The sequence below is a fragment of the Eptesicus fuscus genome, chromosome 9 (genome assembly GCF_027574615.1).
Source record: "Eptesicus fuscus isolate TK198812 chromosome 9, DD_ASM_mEF_20220401, whole genome shotgun sequence".
Taxonomy (NCBI): Eukaryota; Metazoa; Chordata; class Mammalia; order Chiroptera; family Vespertilionidae; genus Eptesicus; species Eptesicus fuscus.
This window is the reverse complement of record NC_072481.1, coordinates 22019897-22034990: the sequence shown is the minus strand read 5'-3', so window position 1 is coordinate 22034990 and position 15094 is coordinate 22019897. Positions and strand designations below refer to the sequence as shown.

Genomic DNA, 15094 nt, shown 5'->3' with positions numbered 1-15094 from the left:
GAGAAAGCCAAGGGGACATGAGAGCTATCTTCTGGTGACAGTGATGTGCACTGGGGGACTCTGGGTAATGAACATTAGCCCAACACATACTGGATGAGAACAGTATGCTGTGATGCTCAAAATAGCTCCCAGGCCCAAGGCAGGATGTCCAGGACTGGAATGTCCCTCGTCCATGGTCCTGGCCTGCAGCCTGGAGAAGCAGGGTCGGGCTGGAAGCTCAGCCCATTCTGGGATAGCCAATGATGTGCTCTGATTGCTCTGATCGCTAAGCCATCCTTGGCCAGGCATCCAGAATGTCCTGGAAGATGCTGGAGTGCATGGTGGCAGATAGGTGGAGATCCCTTCTCCCTAAGACCTCTGCTAGCATCCAACCCAAGCTGGGGCTGAGGTACCATGTGGCCTGGGGATCAGGCAGAGACTTTCCTGAGCGTGGTTGTACTTGGATAGTTACTGGCTATGTTGTTAGCTCTGTGCTACTGCCTTATCTGCAGTGTCTCCTTTTACCTCTGCAACAACCCTAGGTATGTCCTGAGTGCTGGGATGAATATGTTCCCTTTGCCCCTTTGATCTGCTCTTCCCCCTTCTCCACCCTGCCTTGTGCCCTGGGAGGCTGACTGCCCCCTGGATCTCTGGCTTCTGGTTGGGTTGGGTCAGTGGGAGCCACCAGCAGGTGAGCAGGGGATGGGAGAGTGAAGTTGGGGTATTTATTTGGTTGGATGCAGCACCTGTGTGGCGATCCTGTCCATTGCTACTCTGGTACTAGCCCCAGGATACGGAAGTTACCCTTCGTGGGTTTCCTGATTCATGCCCATACCTTTTAAAACAGTCCCTCTGGGAAACTCGTTGACATTATTTGGTTTGACTGTGCCATCTGCTTCCCGCCAGGACCCTGATTGATACGGTTCCCATTGTATTGGCGACAAGACAGAGATTCTGAAAGCTTGCCAAGGTGTAGCACGGTGAAGCTGTGATCCGGAAGTGGTTAAGTTATGATTCAGACCTGGGGGGTGGATGTCAGCCCTGCCCAGGGACCTTAAACTTGGCTGGCTTATCCATCTCACTAATGGCCACACTTGAGGGCAAATATGAATCACAGCCGCTGTGTCTGCACGATGATCCGACCTCTCCCCGCCTGCACTGGCTCTGGGCTGCCTCCTGGGTTTCTGGCTCCTGGCCTTGGCTTTACTAGTCACTACATGTTCCTCTAGGTCAGTATAGCCTTTGTGCCTCTTCTGCTTCCCATCCTGGTCTGGCCTTTATGTTGGTGTCCCCTAAGTTTCAGGTCCTCACACAGTGCTGGGAGAGGGGCTGAGCCACCCAGAGGGCTGTTACTACAGAAGAGTTTGTTTCTGTCTCCCCCAGGCTCTGAGCTCCTTGGACTCGGCTCCTACCCCCTCTGCAGTCCCAGCATCCCGCCATGGGCCCGGTGTGGAAAAAATGCTCAGGAAAACGAAAAGGGCTGAATAACGCTTGGGTGAGGCAGGGAACACATGCCTGTAGGGGAGAGACAACTGGCCTGCCGGGAGCATATATGCATAAGGAGTGAGAGTATGACTAACAGGGATTTTGTGTACACAGGGTGGGGATGCGGTTGTGGATGGCAGTGCCTGGGTTATAGAGGAGGGACTGTGATTTGTCTATAATGAGAAGGCAGTGATTGTGTGCGCTCAGGACAGCCTCCCTATAAAATCACTAGAATGGCTGTAGCGGGAGCATAGCGCCCTCTTGTGGCCACATCTCCAACCACAGTAGGTTCCACCCCAGCTCCCACCGGTCAATCCCAGCCCCAGCCTAAATTCAGCCCACACCCTAGCTTCACCCCAGCCATGGAGCTCCCTCTCCTTCCTAGGGCTACCTCTCCTGCCCTCAGGGCCTTGTGGGCGGGAGTGTAGAAGAACAGAGGATGGAGCCAACCTGTACAAAACACAGCCTTTATTGGTTTCAAGGACACTGCCGTGGGGATGCTCCTATTAGGACCTCCACCCCACGCCCCACGAAGCAGGGCCTGCAAGGCTGGCACCAGACTGAGCACATTTGCAGGGAGGAAGATGGGAGCGAAGCTTCCTGAGGCTGGAAGAGTGGAGTCTGGGGAGGGGGACCTGCCCTGAGAGCAGTGGGACTCAGAGGACCCCTGGGTGTCACCAGGAGAGGTTGGTGTCACCAGCGCCTCCTCCTCCTCTTCCCAAGAATTCTCAGGCCTCCAGACCTCCCACTGCTTGGGGAATTCTTCCTCTGCAGCGCAGGGACCGAGTGCTTCTCCAAAGGGCAGGAGCATTCTTTTCGGTCTGGGGCATCCAGCTCAGGGCAAGCTTCTCGTAGCCTCCAGGCCACTGCGCCTGCCCTTCTCTCCCCTTGGAAGCACTTCTCACCTCTCTTACACTTGATTTCCTCAGGAAAGTCTCTCCTGATCGCTCCCTCCCGGGTTGGGTAGAAGCCCTGCTATGAGCGCCCTAAGCATCCCCTTGCGCGGTTGTTAATTAGTTCATTTGCTCATTTCAATGTTGGTTTCCCCTACGGGACGGCACTGGGCCTGCGGTGTGACCTATACCCAAGTATTCAGCACAGCGCCCAGCACTCGAAAAGTATCTGCCCCCGCAATGACATTGGATAGCTCGGGGAATTCAAAGTGGGGGCACCCAGCACCTGTAGGACCCCTCCACCGGCGCGATACCTCCCCGCCCGTCCCCGGGGGCAGACCAGGCATCGCTCCCCAGCCCGTGGTCAGATGGGGGTGAGCGTGGGTGCCGAAGCATGCGGCTTGTCATTTTGGGCGTCCAGGACGAACTCCCCCCCCTCCACCAGCTTATGGTGGCAGCGGCAGGTGGAGGCCCGGCTGGCTGAGGATTTGGGGTTGCGGCTGCCGGGGGGCCTCTTATTGCGTATGCCCCTGATGACCCTGTGGAAGATGAGGTAGCAGATCTCGCTGATGGTGAGCACGATGCAGACGGCAGAGGCGCCCACCATGAAGTAGGTGAAGACCTTCTTCTCCGTGGGCCGGGCGATGTAGCAGTCCACGGTGTTGGGGCAGGGCGCCACGTTGGAGCACTGCACGAGGCGCGGCATGCTGAAGCCGTACCAGAGCGTGTGCAGCACGTAGAGGAAGACGAACTCGATGATGAGCTTGAAGATGAGGCTCAGCAGGTAGGTCCACCACAGGCCGCCGTGCTTCTTGCCCGCGTTGTCGTACAGCTTGGTGCACTGGTCGCCGTGCTTCAGGCGGTGCCGCCGCTCCCGCTCCTCCCGGTAGGCCACGTGCAGGATGACCAGCAGCGAGGGGCAGGTGACGAAGATGAGCTGCAGGGCCCAGAGGCGGATGTTGGAGATGGGGAAGTAGGCGTCGTAGCAGACGTTGGTGCAGCCGGGCTGCTTGGTGTTGCAGTCAAAGTCCTTCTGCTCGTCCCCCCACACGCGCTCCGCCGCCACCACGTACACCAGCACCCGGAAGACGAACACCACCGACAGCCAGATGCGGCCGAAGGCGGTGGAGTACTTGTTCACGCCGCTCAGGAGGGACTGGAGCGTCTTCCAGTCCATGGTGCCTGGCGGGGGCGCCGGGGGCCTGGGGCCTGGTGGGGGCGCCGGGGGCCGTGCACACCTGATGGGATAATAGGAAAGACCATATGTTAATGGAGGGGTGACATTCACCGAGCTTTTCCTATGTTCTGCGCTCTGTGTGGATGGACTCATTTGATCATGGCAAAGACCGTGTGAGGTCAGGGATATTATGCTGCCTAAGCCACAGGGAATAGGCAGGGAGGGTAAGGAACCTGCCCAAAGTCACAGAGCTCGTATACCAGGAGGAACAACAATTCCCATTTATCGAGCATTTACTGTGAGCCAAGCACAGAGCTAAACCCTCTGTGTGCAGGATTTCATTTAATCCTTATAACAACCCCATGAGGTCGATGCTATTAGGCTCCTCACTTACCCTTACAAAGATACGGGTTGCAAAGTGCTTAGCACATAGTCAGTGCTCAATAAATGCTGGCCACTCATGAACTCTAGAGAGGTCCAGCCACGCATTTAAAACTAGAGTTGGATTCAAGGCTGGACTGTGGGTGCCGGGGCTGTGCTGTCCATCCCCTTCTCTCCCCTTCTCTGCTGGATGCCTGCCCCAGGTTCTTACAACTTACCTCGCCGATGCCTCGCTACCATCCTGTGAGGTTGGGGCTGAATCTTATTCTACAGAGAGGAAACTGAGGCTGGGGGAGGGGAACTAACTCCCCAAGGTCTCACAGCCGGTAGGTGGTAAAGCTGGGAGACGAATTCATGTTGGGGTGTGTGTGAAGAGGGGTAATGGCCTAGCTCTGGGGAATAGGAGATCCAGAGACTATCGAGCTAGAACTTCCTGCTCCCTGTGCCAGGCCCTGGGGAAGCCCCAGCTACCAGCCATGCTGGGTGCCAGGCCTTTGTTCAGGCCTCCAGATCACGCCAGCCATGCTGGGTGTGTGGAAACATGTTCTGTTCAGGCCTCCAGATCACACTTTTTCCACTCAGTCCTGGAGTGACTCAGCGGGTGTGGATGGGTGGGTCTGCCTAAGTGTACCTAGTGTCTGCGCGTTGCCATGGGTGTGACTCCACGTGTGTATGGGTCTGCACACACGTGTAAGTGCTCCTGGAGCTCTGTATGTGACTGAGCATGCATGATGCCTGTCGGCCCCCTCCGCCCCCCGCCCTGCACAGCTGCTTCTCCCTCCCTACTGCCACCACCCTGGTCCAAGCCGCCATCAACTCTTGCTGGTATTATTGCCACAGTTTCCTTACTGGCCTCTCAGTGTCTGCTCCTGCACCCCTAGGTCCATTAAAGTGGGTCATGCCACTCCCTTGTTTAACACTCTCTACTAGTTCTCATTACACTTAGAACTGCCCCCAGATTCTACCTCCTCACCCTTCTCTCCTGCACGCTCACCCTGTCTGTCTGCTCCAGCCATACTGGGGAACTTGGGGGCTTTGGTATTTTCCCTGCTGCCTGGAATGCTCTTTCTCCAGGACCACGCATGGCTGGATCCTTCCCATCACGGCGGCCTCTGCTCAAACATCTCCTTAGAGCAGCGATTTTCAACCTTTTTCATCTCATGGCACACATAAACTAATTACTAAAATTCTGCAGCCCATCTGACAAAAAAAAAAGTATACTTTTGATTTGTTCACACTGGACAGCTATTGTTGTGTTGGCCGTTGTCATTTTTAAAATTTGACAATCTCAGGGAAAAGAGGTCAGTGCCCCTGACTAAATAGTCAGCTATTGCATGTTTTAAAACTTCTTGCAGCCGGACTGGGATAGCTCAATGGTTGAGTATTGAGCCATGAACCAGGAGGTCAGGGTTCCATTCCCCATCAAGGCAAATGCCCAGGTTTCAGGCTCCATCCCCAGTAGGGGGCGTGCAGGAGGCAGCCGATCAATGATTCTTTTTTCATCATCGATGTTTCTATCTCTCCCTCTCCCTCTCCTTTCTTCTCTGAAATCAATAAAAATATATTTAAAAATTCTTGCGGCACACCAGTGTGCCTGCCGCAACACACTAGCTGAAATTGCTGCCTAAGAGGCCTCCCTGATAACCCCAAATCTGGGAGCCCATCCCCTTCCAGCCACTCTGCTCCCGTACCATTTCTCTCTCTCTCTTTTAAAAAAATATACTTTTGTTGATTTCAGAGTGGAAGGGAGAGGGAGAGAGACAGAAACATCAATGATGATAGAGAATCACTGATCGGCTGCCTCCTGCTTGTCCCCCACTGGGGATCGAGCCTGCAACCCAGGCATATACCCTTGACCGGAATTGAACCTGGGACCCTTCAGTCCACAGGCTGACACTCTATCCACTGAGCCAAACCAGCTAGGACTCCTTTATTTTCTTTATAGCATTTAATCACTATTTGAAATTAAAGTTTTATTTTTTAAGAATTATGAATTTATTAGGTCATCTGGAAAACCAGATGGGCTGAGCCCCCAAATGGTGCCAGCAACCAGGGACGGGTAGTCAGAGATTTTAAAGGACTCTAGGCGGGCTTTTTCTGGGCGGAAAATTCTCTGGGCAGGTCTTTTAAAGGTTTTATTTTTGTTAATCCTCACCTGAGGATATTTTTCCCATTAATTTTTTTCTTTTTTAGAGAGAGTGGGATGGAGGCAGGGGGTGGGGGAGAGAAACATTGATGTGAGAGATACACATCAATTGGTTGCTTCCGCCCTGACTGGGGATGGAACCCAAAACCCAGGTCTATGCCCTTGACTGGGAATCGAACCGGCGACTTTTAGGTCTGCAGGTTGACGCTCTAACCAGTGAACCAAACTGGCCAGGGCGAAATGGAAGTATTTGTTTATTTATTTGTTTTTATTTATTGTCTGTTTCCCCCACTAGAATGCCAACCCTGTCTTGCTTACTACGTTATTTGTGTCTAGTGCTTGGCACAGTGTGGGTACTCAATGCCTGTTGAGTGAATAAACCAATGAATGCTTACAGAGGCAGCGTGGAGGGAGGGGCCGTGAGGACTAGGTAGCCTGGGGGAAAAACCTCCTTTCACTGGGAGAAGGCAGTTCCTTCTCAGCACCTTGGCCCCCTCGATGCCTCTTCTCTGAGAATCCTGGACAAGGTCGGGTGACTGCGCAAGACCCCATCCCTGGACGCCCTCCTCTGCTCCCTCTGAGACTGGCCTCTGGGGACGGCCAGTGGGATGTGCATGGAAAGTGGAGTCAGGTCTGCATTCAGGCCTCAATTGGCCACCTACTTCCAAGCATTCCCTGATCCCCGTGACTCCACGTCTTTCCCTCTAAAGGGAACCGAGTCCCACTTTCTGGAGCTGTTGTCAGAATCCGGAACCAGCTCCTCCCAGCCTGCCACGCACCTGCCGGAAGCTCCAGACGGCGCGCTCTGCCAGCCCTGCGAGCAGAGGGGTCCGGACACGTGCTCCCACCGACCCTCCTCCCGGGGCAGCCACCCCGTGCAACCCCGTCCGGGGCTCCACCCCCGGACCCGTCTGCCCAGTCCCGCCAGACACACCCCGGGGAGCGACTCAACAGCAAAGAATTTCCCTCCAAGCCCAGGCTTGGGACTGGTGGAGCCGGTCTGGTTCCCCACCGCCGCGGCCCCCCAATAACAGCTCCCGCCATCCGCTTTTCCCAGCTCCTGGGCCGAGCAGCGCCCAGATTTTGTCCCCCCGCCCCCACCCCGGCCCATGGAACTGCATTTGAGGGACAGGGCACCCGTCCCTCGCAGTCGAAAGTCCGCGTAGAACTTGGCTTTCGCGGATTCCAAGCGGATTCCCCAAATCTGACATCCTACACTTGCTCCCTCCAGCGACCCTTCTCCTACACGTTCCCTTCCATTGCAGGCAGTTTGGGAGCTTGCGGACATAAGGGGGGCGTCCGGGAACCTTCCAGCAGCTGGAACCCCCACTCCCGCCCAGAATCGAGGGGAGAGAAGGCAGTGGAGAGGTCCCTCCATCATCCCCCCCTCCCACCCCCCATGCCCCGGATCCTCAGCCCCCGGATCCTCAGCCGCGCGGGCCAGGCGGGATCGGACGCAGCCCGCCGCCGGCCGTCGCCACGGAGCGCTCAGCGTCCCCGGGGGGCCCTCCCGCACCCAGCCCCCCGCCCGCACTCGGCACTTACCCGCAGCGGCGCGGCCAGCGCGGGGCCGGGACGCCGCGTCCTCGAGGTCCGCAGCAGAGGCGGGGGCGCGGGGAACAGGGGCTCTGCGGACGCGGCGGAGCTCACCCTGTGGCCGGCGCCTGGGGGCGGTGGGGAGGAGGGAGGGTCGGGGGAGGAGCCCGGGACCCCGCCCCGCCGCCGAGGGTCCGGCTCTAGCCCCGACGCTGCGGCGCGTTCCCAGGTCTCTCCCAGGTCCGAGCCTCGGGGTTTCAGGTGCGAGCAGGGGCCTCGGTGGCCATGGGCAGGGCTATGGCCAAGGCTCCAATGAGATTAGGGGCGTGAAGCACTATAAACTGTCAAGTGCTGTGGCCCGGGCCGGGGCTGCAATCACGGCTCGCCCACGCGCGTTACCACTGGTGCGGTGCCCGCGTCCTGCAGGTCAGGGTCCCCGCCCGCCCCGACCGCGCGTGGGAGCACTCTTGGGGACCTGCCTTCCCGGCACGACGGGTCCTTGGCGGCCGTGCTGCCTCCTCTCTGTGTCCCCCAGTGAAGTATGTGCTCTTTGGAGAAGCCGGGTGGGAAGGGGCGAAGCGAATCCTGCGCCTGGAGGTGAAATGGGGTGGGGGCAGGTCGTTGCCAGGAATTACTACGAGGGGCCCAGCCCGTGGGAGGAGGTGGGGTGGGTGCGTGCAGAGGTCCCCGCTGAGGGAGGTGGGCCTGCGCCTGGGCTGCGCTCTGGGGACTAGGAGGTTTTGTCTCATTTACTAGTGGGCCCTGGTTAGGAAACCCATGAGCGCCCCTGGCACCCCAGCCTTTGGAGGGGAAACCCCAGTGTTTCCGGTCTCCCCCAGGAGTCCTGGGATCTTAGTCACATTGGGCTTCAGCCCTGCAGTTTCAACAGCAATGCTGTTGCTGACACAAGGGTGACTCATTTTCCCAGGAGTACCCATTGGTGTGATTAAAGGCACCCCGCTCCTTTATCCTGAAAAGTGCCCCCAAACTTGGGAAGATCAATGACACTGCCACCCTACTCATGGTGATAGAGAGCAAACAGGGTCCCGGGGGCTTTGAGACATCTTTGTGCCAGGCAATTCCCGAGGCTTCATTTCCTCCTCACAGTGCGGGGGGCGGTGGTGTGAGCCTTCTCACTTTTATGAATGAGAAAACTGAGGCACAGGGAGGTTAGGTGACTCGCCCAGGGTGACACAGACCAGTTCTGGGGGCCTCAGCCATGTGCCCACTCACTGGGTCCTGGCCCGCAGAATCCTTGCTGAGACTCAGCAGTGCTGGGGTGGCGGGGGTGGTTCTGTGCCTGAGCGGGTGTGGGGAGATGTGTGAGTGTGATGGAGTCCATAACTCTGCCACCTGCTCCAACCACCTGCTGCTCTGCTGCATTTCAGAGCAAAACTAGATACCCGCTCAGTGTGGCTCAGTAGTTGAGCATCAACCCATGAACCAGGAGGTCATGGTTTGATTTCTGGTCAGGGCACATGCCAGGGGTTGTGGGAAGGATCCCCCAGTAGGGGGCATGCAAGAGGCAGCTGATGGATGATTTTCATCATTGATGTTTCTATCTCTCTCCTTCTCCCTTCCTCTCTGAAATGAATAAAAACATATTTTAAAAAAACAAAAATTAAAAAATGAAATACCCACTTCCTTACCTCGTAGTCACTCTTGAACCCATTCGAACAATGTTTCTGTTCCTACCATGTCACTAAAGACAACCCCATCAAAGTCACATGGAACTCCATGATGCTAAATCTAATAGCCACTTCTCTGTCCCCATCCTCCTGGACTTTCAGAAGCACCTGACACAGCTGACCACCCCTTCCTTCTCACACACTTTCTTCTTTGGCTTCCGTGACACCACATTTCTCGTTTCCTTGTACATTAGAGGCCTCCCATCCCGGCCTCCAGAGTGGGCATGTCCCAGGGCTCCGCCTCCTCTCTCCTGGGTGAGCTCCTCCAGTCCTGGGGCTCCCACCACCATCCATTTGCGGACGAATCCCACATTTCTAGCGCGATTCCTATCTTCTCCCCAAACACCAGACTACGTGGCCAGGGCTGCTCCCTGACCACCAAGTTTCCAGTCCCTTGTTTTCCTTGCTGAGATCAACTGCATCTTTACTACACAGATATAGTCCTCTTCATACATTTACCCCATGGAAGTATGCTATGCCCATGAGTTGTACTTTGCTGTTTGCACTTCACAAAATATAGGCCATTGCCCTGCCAGTGTGGCTTAGTTGATTCGGCAGCATCCAGTGCACCAAAAGGTTGCTGGTTTGATTCCCAGTCAGGCCATATGCCTGGGTTTTGGGCTTGATCCCGAGTAGGGGGTGTGCAGAAGGCAGCTGATCAATGTTTCACTCTCAAATCAATGTTTCTCTCTCTCTCTCTCTCTTTCTCTCTCTCTCTCTCATACACACTCCCTTCCTCTCTCTCTAAAATCAATAAAAAGAAGACATTGTCCTCTCTCAGTAGCTATAGACCTAGCTCATTCTTTTTTTTAAATAGCTGAATAGTATTCCATTTTCTCCTATCAGTAGATGAAGAGCTGCCTCTCAAAAAACCACCACCAGCTGAATAGTATATGTACCATAATCTATTTAATCAGTTCTATATTAATGAAAATTAAGGCTGTTTCTAATCTTATATTTCTTTCTATTATAAACACACTAGTGGCCTGGTGCATGAAATTCGTGCATGGGAGGGGGGTTGTCCTTCAGCCTGGCCTGCACCCTTTCTAATCTGGGACCCCTCAGGGGACATCCTTCTCACAATCCAGGACCGCTGGCTCCTAACCGCTCACCTGCCTGCCTGCTTGATTGCCCCTAACCACTCTGCCTATCGGCCTTCTAGCCCCCAACGGCCCCCCCGCCCCCACACCAGCCTTCTCGCCCCCAACTGCCCATCCCTGCCAGCCTGCTCGCCCCTAACTACCCGCCCCACCCCCCACCGGCCTGATCACCCCCAACTGCCCTCCCCTCCTGGCCTGATCGCCCCTAACTGCCTCTGCCTTGGCCCCGCCACCATGGCTTTGTCCAGAAGGACATCCGGAAAGTCTCCCGGTCTAATTAGCATATTACCCTTTTATTAGTATAGATTATAAGAAACATCCTTGGACAAAGCATCATTAACATATTTTTAAAAATTATATCTATAAGATATATTTCTAGAAGTGGAATTTTTGGGTTAACCCTTTGCACTCACTTGCTTTTTCCTCGATTCCTTTATTCTAATGCTAACCGTGTCGAGTCACACTCGACATCCAAGTGCAAAAGGTTAAAGTTGTAGACTCATTTAAAATTTTGATAAAAAAAAACAAACAAACAAACAAAATTCTAAAAAAGACAAAAAACACCCTACCACTTTGATAAATCCCCTCCATAGATGTATCAGTTTACGCTACCAGCAGAGATGAGAGGCGTTGTTTCCTCATGTCCTTGTCAATATAGAGTATTGTCAAACTGAATGATCTTTGCCAGAGGTACCTCATTATATTTTTCAATTGCATTTCTCTTCTTCTGAGTGACAGTGAACATCTTTTCATATACTTAAGAGCCACCTGTGTTTCTTTTTCTGTGAATTGTCCTTTGCCTTTGCCCATTTTTTCAATGGGATGATTGGATTTTTTATTATTTATTTCTTAGGAGCTCTTTACATATTAAAGAAAGAAGTCCTCTGACAATGGTACAAATAGAAAAGATTCTCCCCTCCCAGTTTGACACTTGCATTTTGACTTTGTGTAGTATTACACTTCTTTTTTTTTGGTAGTCAAATGTATCAATTTTATCTTTTATGGCCTTGGGGTTTGCTCATAACTAGAAATGCCTTCCCCACTCTGAGAATTGAAAAAAAACAATTCTCCCATGGTTTCTTCCAGCTAAAGTAGTGCTTTAATGATAGAAGTCAGGTCATGCCATTCCCCTATTAAAACCTTGTGGTAACTTACCATTACCTTTACGCTAACACCCACTCTCCTGGGACTAGCCTGCAAAGCCCCAATGAGCTAATCCTGCCTCACCTCCCGCCACACGTCCCCATGAGCACCAGTCCCCGGTCACACTGGCCTTGTTCAGTCCACCCTCTGGCCTTTGCGTTTGCTGTTCCCTCGGCCTGAACTGCTCTTCGCCAGGCAGTTCCCCCTCCTTATCGAGGTCTCACCTTCTGGTAGAGGTAGTCCCTGGTCTCCCCCTCGGAAGTTATCTCACCCACGTCCTCAGCAGTGACGCTTCGGGGCCTTGTCTGAAATGACCTCCGGAGAGCAGGGAGCTCGCTGGTTAGGCTCAGGGCCTGGAAGTAGCTGACGCCCAGTTACTGTTTGGAAAGTAAATGTTGGCCGCACGTGAGGTGTTGTGTGAGAGCTGTTTGTATTTGAGGTTGGGTACCTGTGTGTGAAGGGGCAGCATGGGGAGTGTGTGCAAGTTTGGCGTGTGTGGTTGTGAATGTGCGTGACTGTGGAGGTGGCTGGTAGGGTTTTGTGAGATGGTGACGATGGTGGTGTCTCTGGGCGGTTGTTTTTTGTTTTCTCTGGTGACCAGGTGATTTCAGTGCCTAGGTCTGCACATCCTGACCCTGCCAGATGCTGTCTCCTCACTCCCGACATCAGGCAGTGACCCCAACCACTGGCCTTTGCCTATTCTGGAAGGAGCTGGCAGAGTCTCCATTCCAGAAAGAGGCTCTGAGGCCCTGCTGTCCCACATTGAAGTGCTGCTGTCTGAGCAGGGTAGTGTGTGGGAGGGCATCTAGGCCATCCCCCAGCCTCGGGGCAAGGCTGTGTTGTACCTGGTCTTGGCAGCTTCCCAGCCACCCCCACTTCCCCGAAGGCCCACACCTGCTGTCTGAGGGTATTGGGTCCCAAGCCTGACACCTTACCTCTTCCGGCCCAGACTTGGCCCAGGCTGGTCTTGATCTCAGGCTGCCCCCTGTGTCGGCAACTCTGTCCAGACTTCAGGCCAGGGCTTCCCGGGAAGGGGCAGGGCCTCCTCTCTCTGGTTGGGATTTTCCATGTTTGCAGGCCAGGTGGAGGGATGGAGGCTGCCAGCCCTGTTCCAGCATGTCTGGGGCCATGACTAGGGAGGAAGAGATGTCCCAGACTCAGGCTATAATGTTTTCCTTTCAAAACACCCAGAGTTACTTGCAACTTCTGCCTGCACAACTTTATCCTTGAATAAAGGAGGTGATATACGACTTTCTAAGTTGCTGCTAGGATTCAACCATTCTACATGTCTACTGGATCCCACCTTCTCAACCACCCAGGACCTCACTCTACCTCCTCTCTTTCTCCTCCATCACCACCCCTTTGCTCTTCACTGGCTCTTTCCCATTGCAATAACCATGCTGGTATTTCTCCATCTTAAGAACAAACATTTGTTTGGAAAGTAAATGTGGCCGCACGTGAGGTGTGTGTGAGAGCTGTTTGTATTGGAGGTTGGGTACCTGTGTGTGAAGGGGCAGCATGGGGAGTGTGTGCGTTTGGCGTGTGTGGTTGTGAATGTGTGTGACAGTGGAGGTGGCTGGTAGGGTTTTGTGAGGTTGTGGCGAAGGTTTTATAAAACCTCCCCTGACCCCACCTCTCCCAGCATCTGCCTCATTTTTTCCCATTTCTTTATAGCAAATCTCAAAAGAGTTATCTTGCCTGGCCAGTGTGACTCAGTGGTTCGACCCATGAGCCTAGAAGTCACGGGTTTGATTCCTGGTCAGGGCATATGCCTGGGTTTCAGGCTCGATCCCCAGTAGGGGGCGAGCAGGAGACAGTCAATCGATGTTTCTTTCTCATTGATATTTCTCTCTCTCTCTCTCTCTCCCTTCCTCTCTCTAAAAAAAAAAACATATATATATATACATACACACATATATATATATATGTGTGTATATATATATATATATATTTTTTAGAGAGAGAGAGAGATATATATGTGTGTGTATATATATATATTTGTTTATATATATGTGTATATATATATATATATATATTTATAAAAGAGTTATCTTGATTCATTATCTCCATTGTTTTGTCTTTCTTGAATTCACTCTAATCAGGCGTTGGCTCCTCACAGTCCACCCAAACTGCTCTTGCCAAGGTTCCCATAGCTGAATCCCACGGCCAAGTTTCAACCCTCATCTTGCCCTGCACTCCCAGCAGCTTTTGGCCCCCAGAACACCACTCTCTCCTGACACTTCTTCCCTCTGATCTTTCTTTCTCCTTTGCTGGTGCCTCCAGACCTCCCTGACTTCTAAATATTGGAATGCCCTGGGCCAAAGGCCTCGCACTCTCTCCCCTGTCTTCAGTCTTTTGGTAATGTCATCAAGTCTCAATAAATACCAAAATTAGGCTGACAACTCCTAGTTACTTATCTTCAGCCCAGACATTTCCCTTAAAAAAAAAAATCTTTATTGTTGAAAGTATTACATGTCCTTTTCCCCCCACATTGACCCTTCTAGCCTGCCCCCAACCTCACCCCAGGCCTTCACCACCCTATTGTCTGTGTCCCGGGGTTATGCATACTAGTATATGCATACCAGTTCTTTGGTTGATCTCTTCCCACCCTTCCACCCACCCCCGCCTTCCCTGACTCCAGACCATCCTCTGCAGCTGCTTCTGGACCCTCCCTATGGAAACCTAGCAGATATCACAAGCCCCTTCCTTAGGATGGCCAGATTTAGGAGCAAAGCAAACAAAAACAAACCCCGCTCAGTTAAATTGGAATTTCAGATAGTGCATGGGACAGGCTTCTGCTAAGAAGAATTATTTGCTGTTAATCTGGAATTCACATTTACTTGGGTGCCCTGTATGTTGCCTGACAATCTACTCCTTATTCTCCTCTCAACCTTCTCTTCTCACGTACTCTCTGAGTAAATGGCAATTTTTTAAAAAAAATACATTTTATTGATTTTTTACAGAGAGGAAGGGAGAGTGATAGAGAGTTAGAAACATCAATGGGAGAGAAACATCCATCAGCTGCCTCCTGCACACCTCCTACAGGGGATGTGCCTGCAACCAAGGTACATGCCCTTAACCAGAATCGAACCTGGGACCTTTCAGTCCACAGGCCGACGCTCTATCCACTGAGCCAAACTGGTTAGGGCATAAATGGCAATTTTACTCATCTGCTAGTTCAGGCCCCACAGGCAGAGTCATTACTGACTCTCTTTTCTCATACCTTGCATTCAATGTCAGTGACTCATTTTGGTGCTTTTCTCAAACTATTTTCAGAATCTGGACACTTCTCATGGACTCCATGCATGTTATCCTCGTAACATGAAAGCCATGAGCCAACCCCCCCGCCCCCCCATTATTGCAATAGCTTGTAGCTGTCCTCCCTGCTTTATTCCTTGCCCCATTCATCTGTTGCTAACACTGCCATCCCTTTTGTTCAAAATGCACCACTGGCTTCCTCCTTACTTAGATGACAGTCAAAGGCATCAGATGGCTTGAAGGAACCTACGCGAGCTGGTCCTTCTCAAGCTTCATTTGGAAGCTCTGGCTTCATTGTCCGTGCCTCT

General features: G+C 53.0%; 1 protein-coding gene across 2 annotated transcripts; it reads right to left on the bottom strand.

Annotated features, from left to right (window-relative positions):
* Positions 1–1917: 1917 nt before the first annotated feature.
* Positions 1918–7707, bottom strand: GJB3 (gap junction protein beta 3). Of its 2 annotated transcripts, none has more exons than XM_008156967.3 (2): positions 7607–7707; positions 1918–3595 (listed from the first exon to the last, which is right to left on the bottom strand). In XM_008156967.3, exon 2 carries the CDS (start codon positions 3532–3534, stop codon positions 2722–2724), a length of 813 nt encoding a protein of 270 aa, XP_008155189.2. In that variant the 5' UTR covers positions 3535–3595; positions 7607–7707; the 3' UTR covers positions 1918–2721. The 2 variants fall into 2 exon arrangements, with proteins under 2 accessions (XP_008155189.2, XP_054576570.1); XM_054720595.1 differs by lacking the exon at positions 7607–7707 and adding an exon at positions 4910–4977.
* Between the last annotated feature and the right edge of the window lie 7387 nt (positions 7708–15094).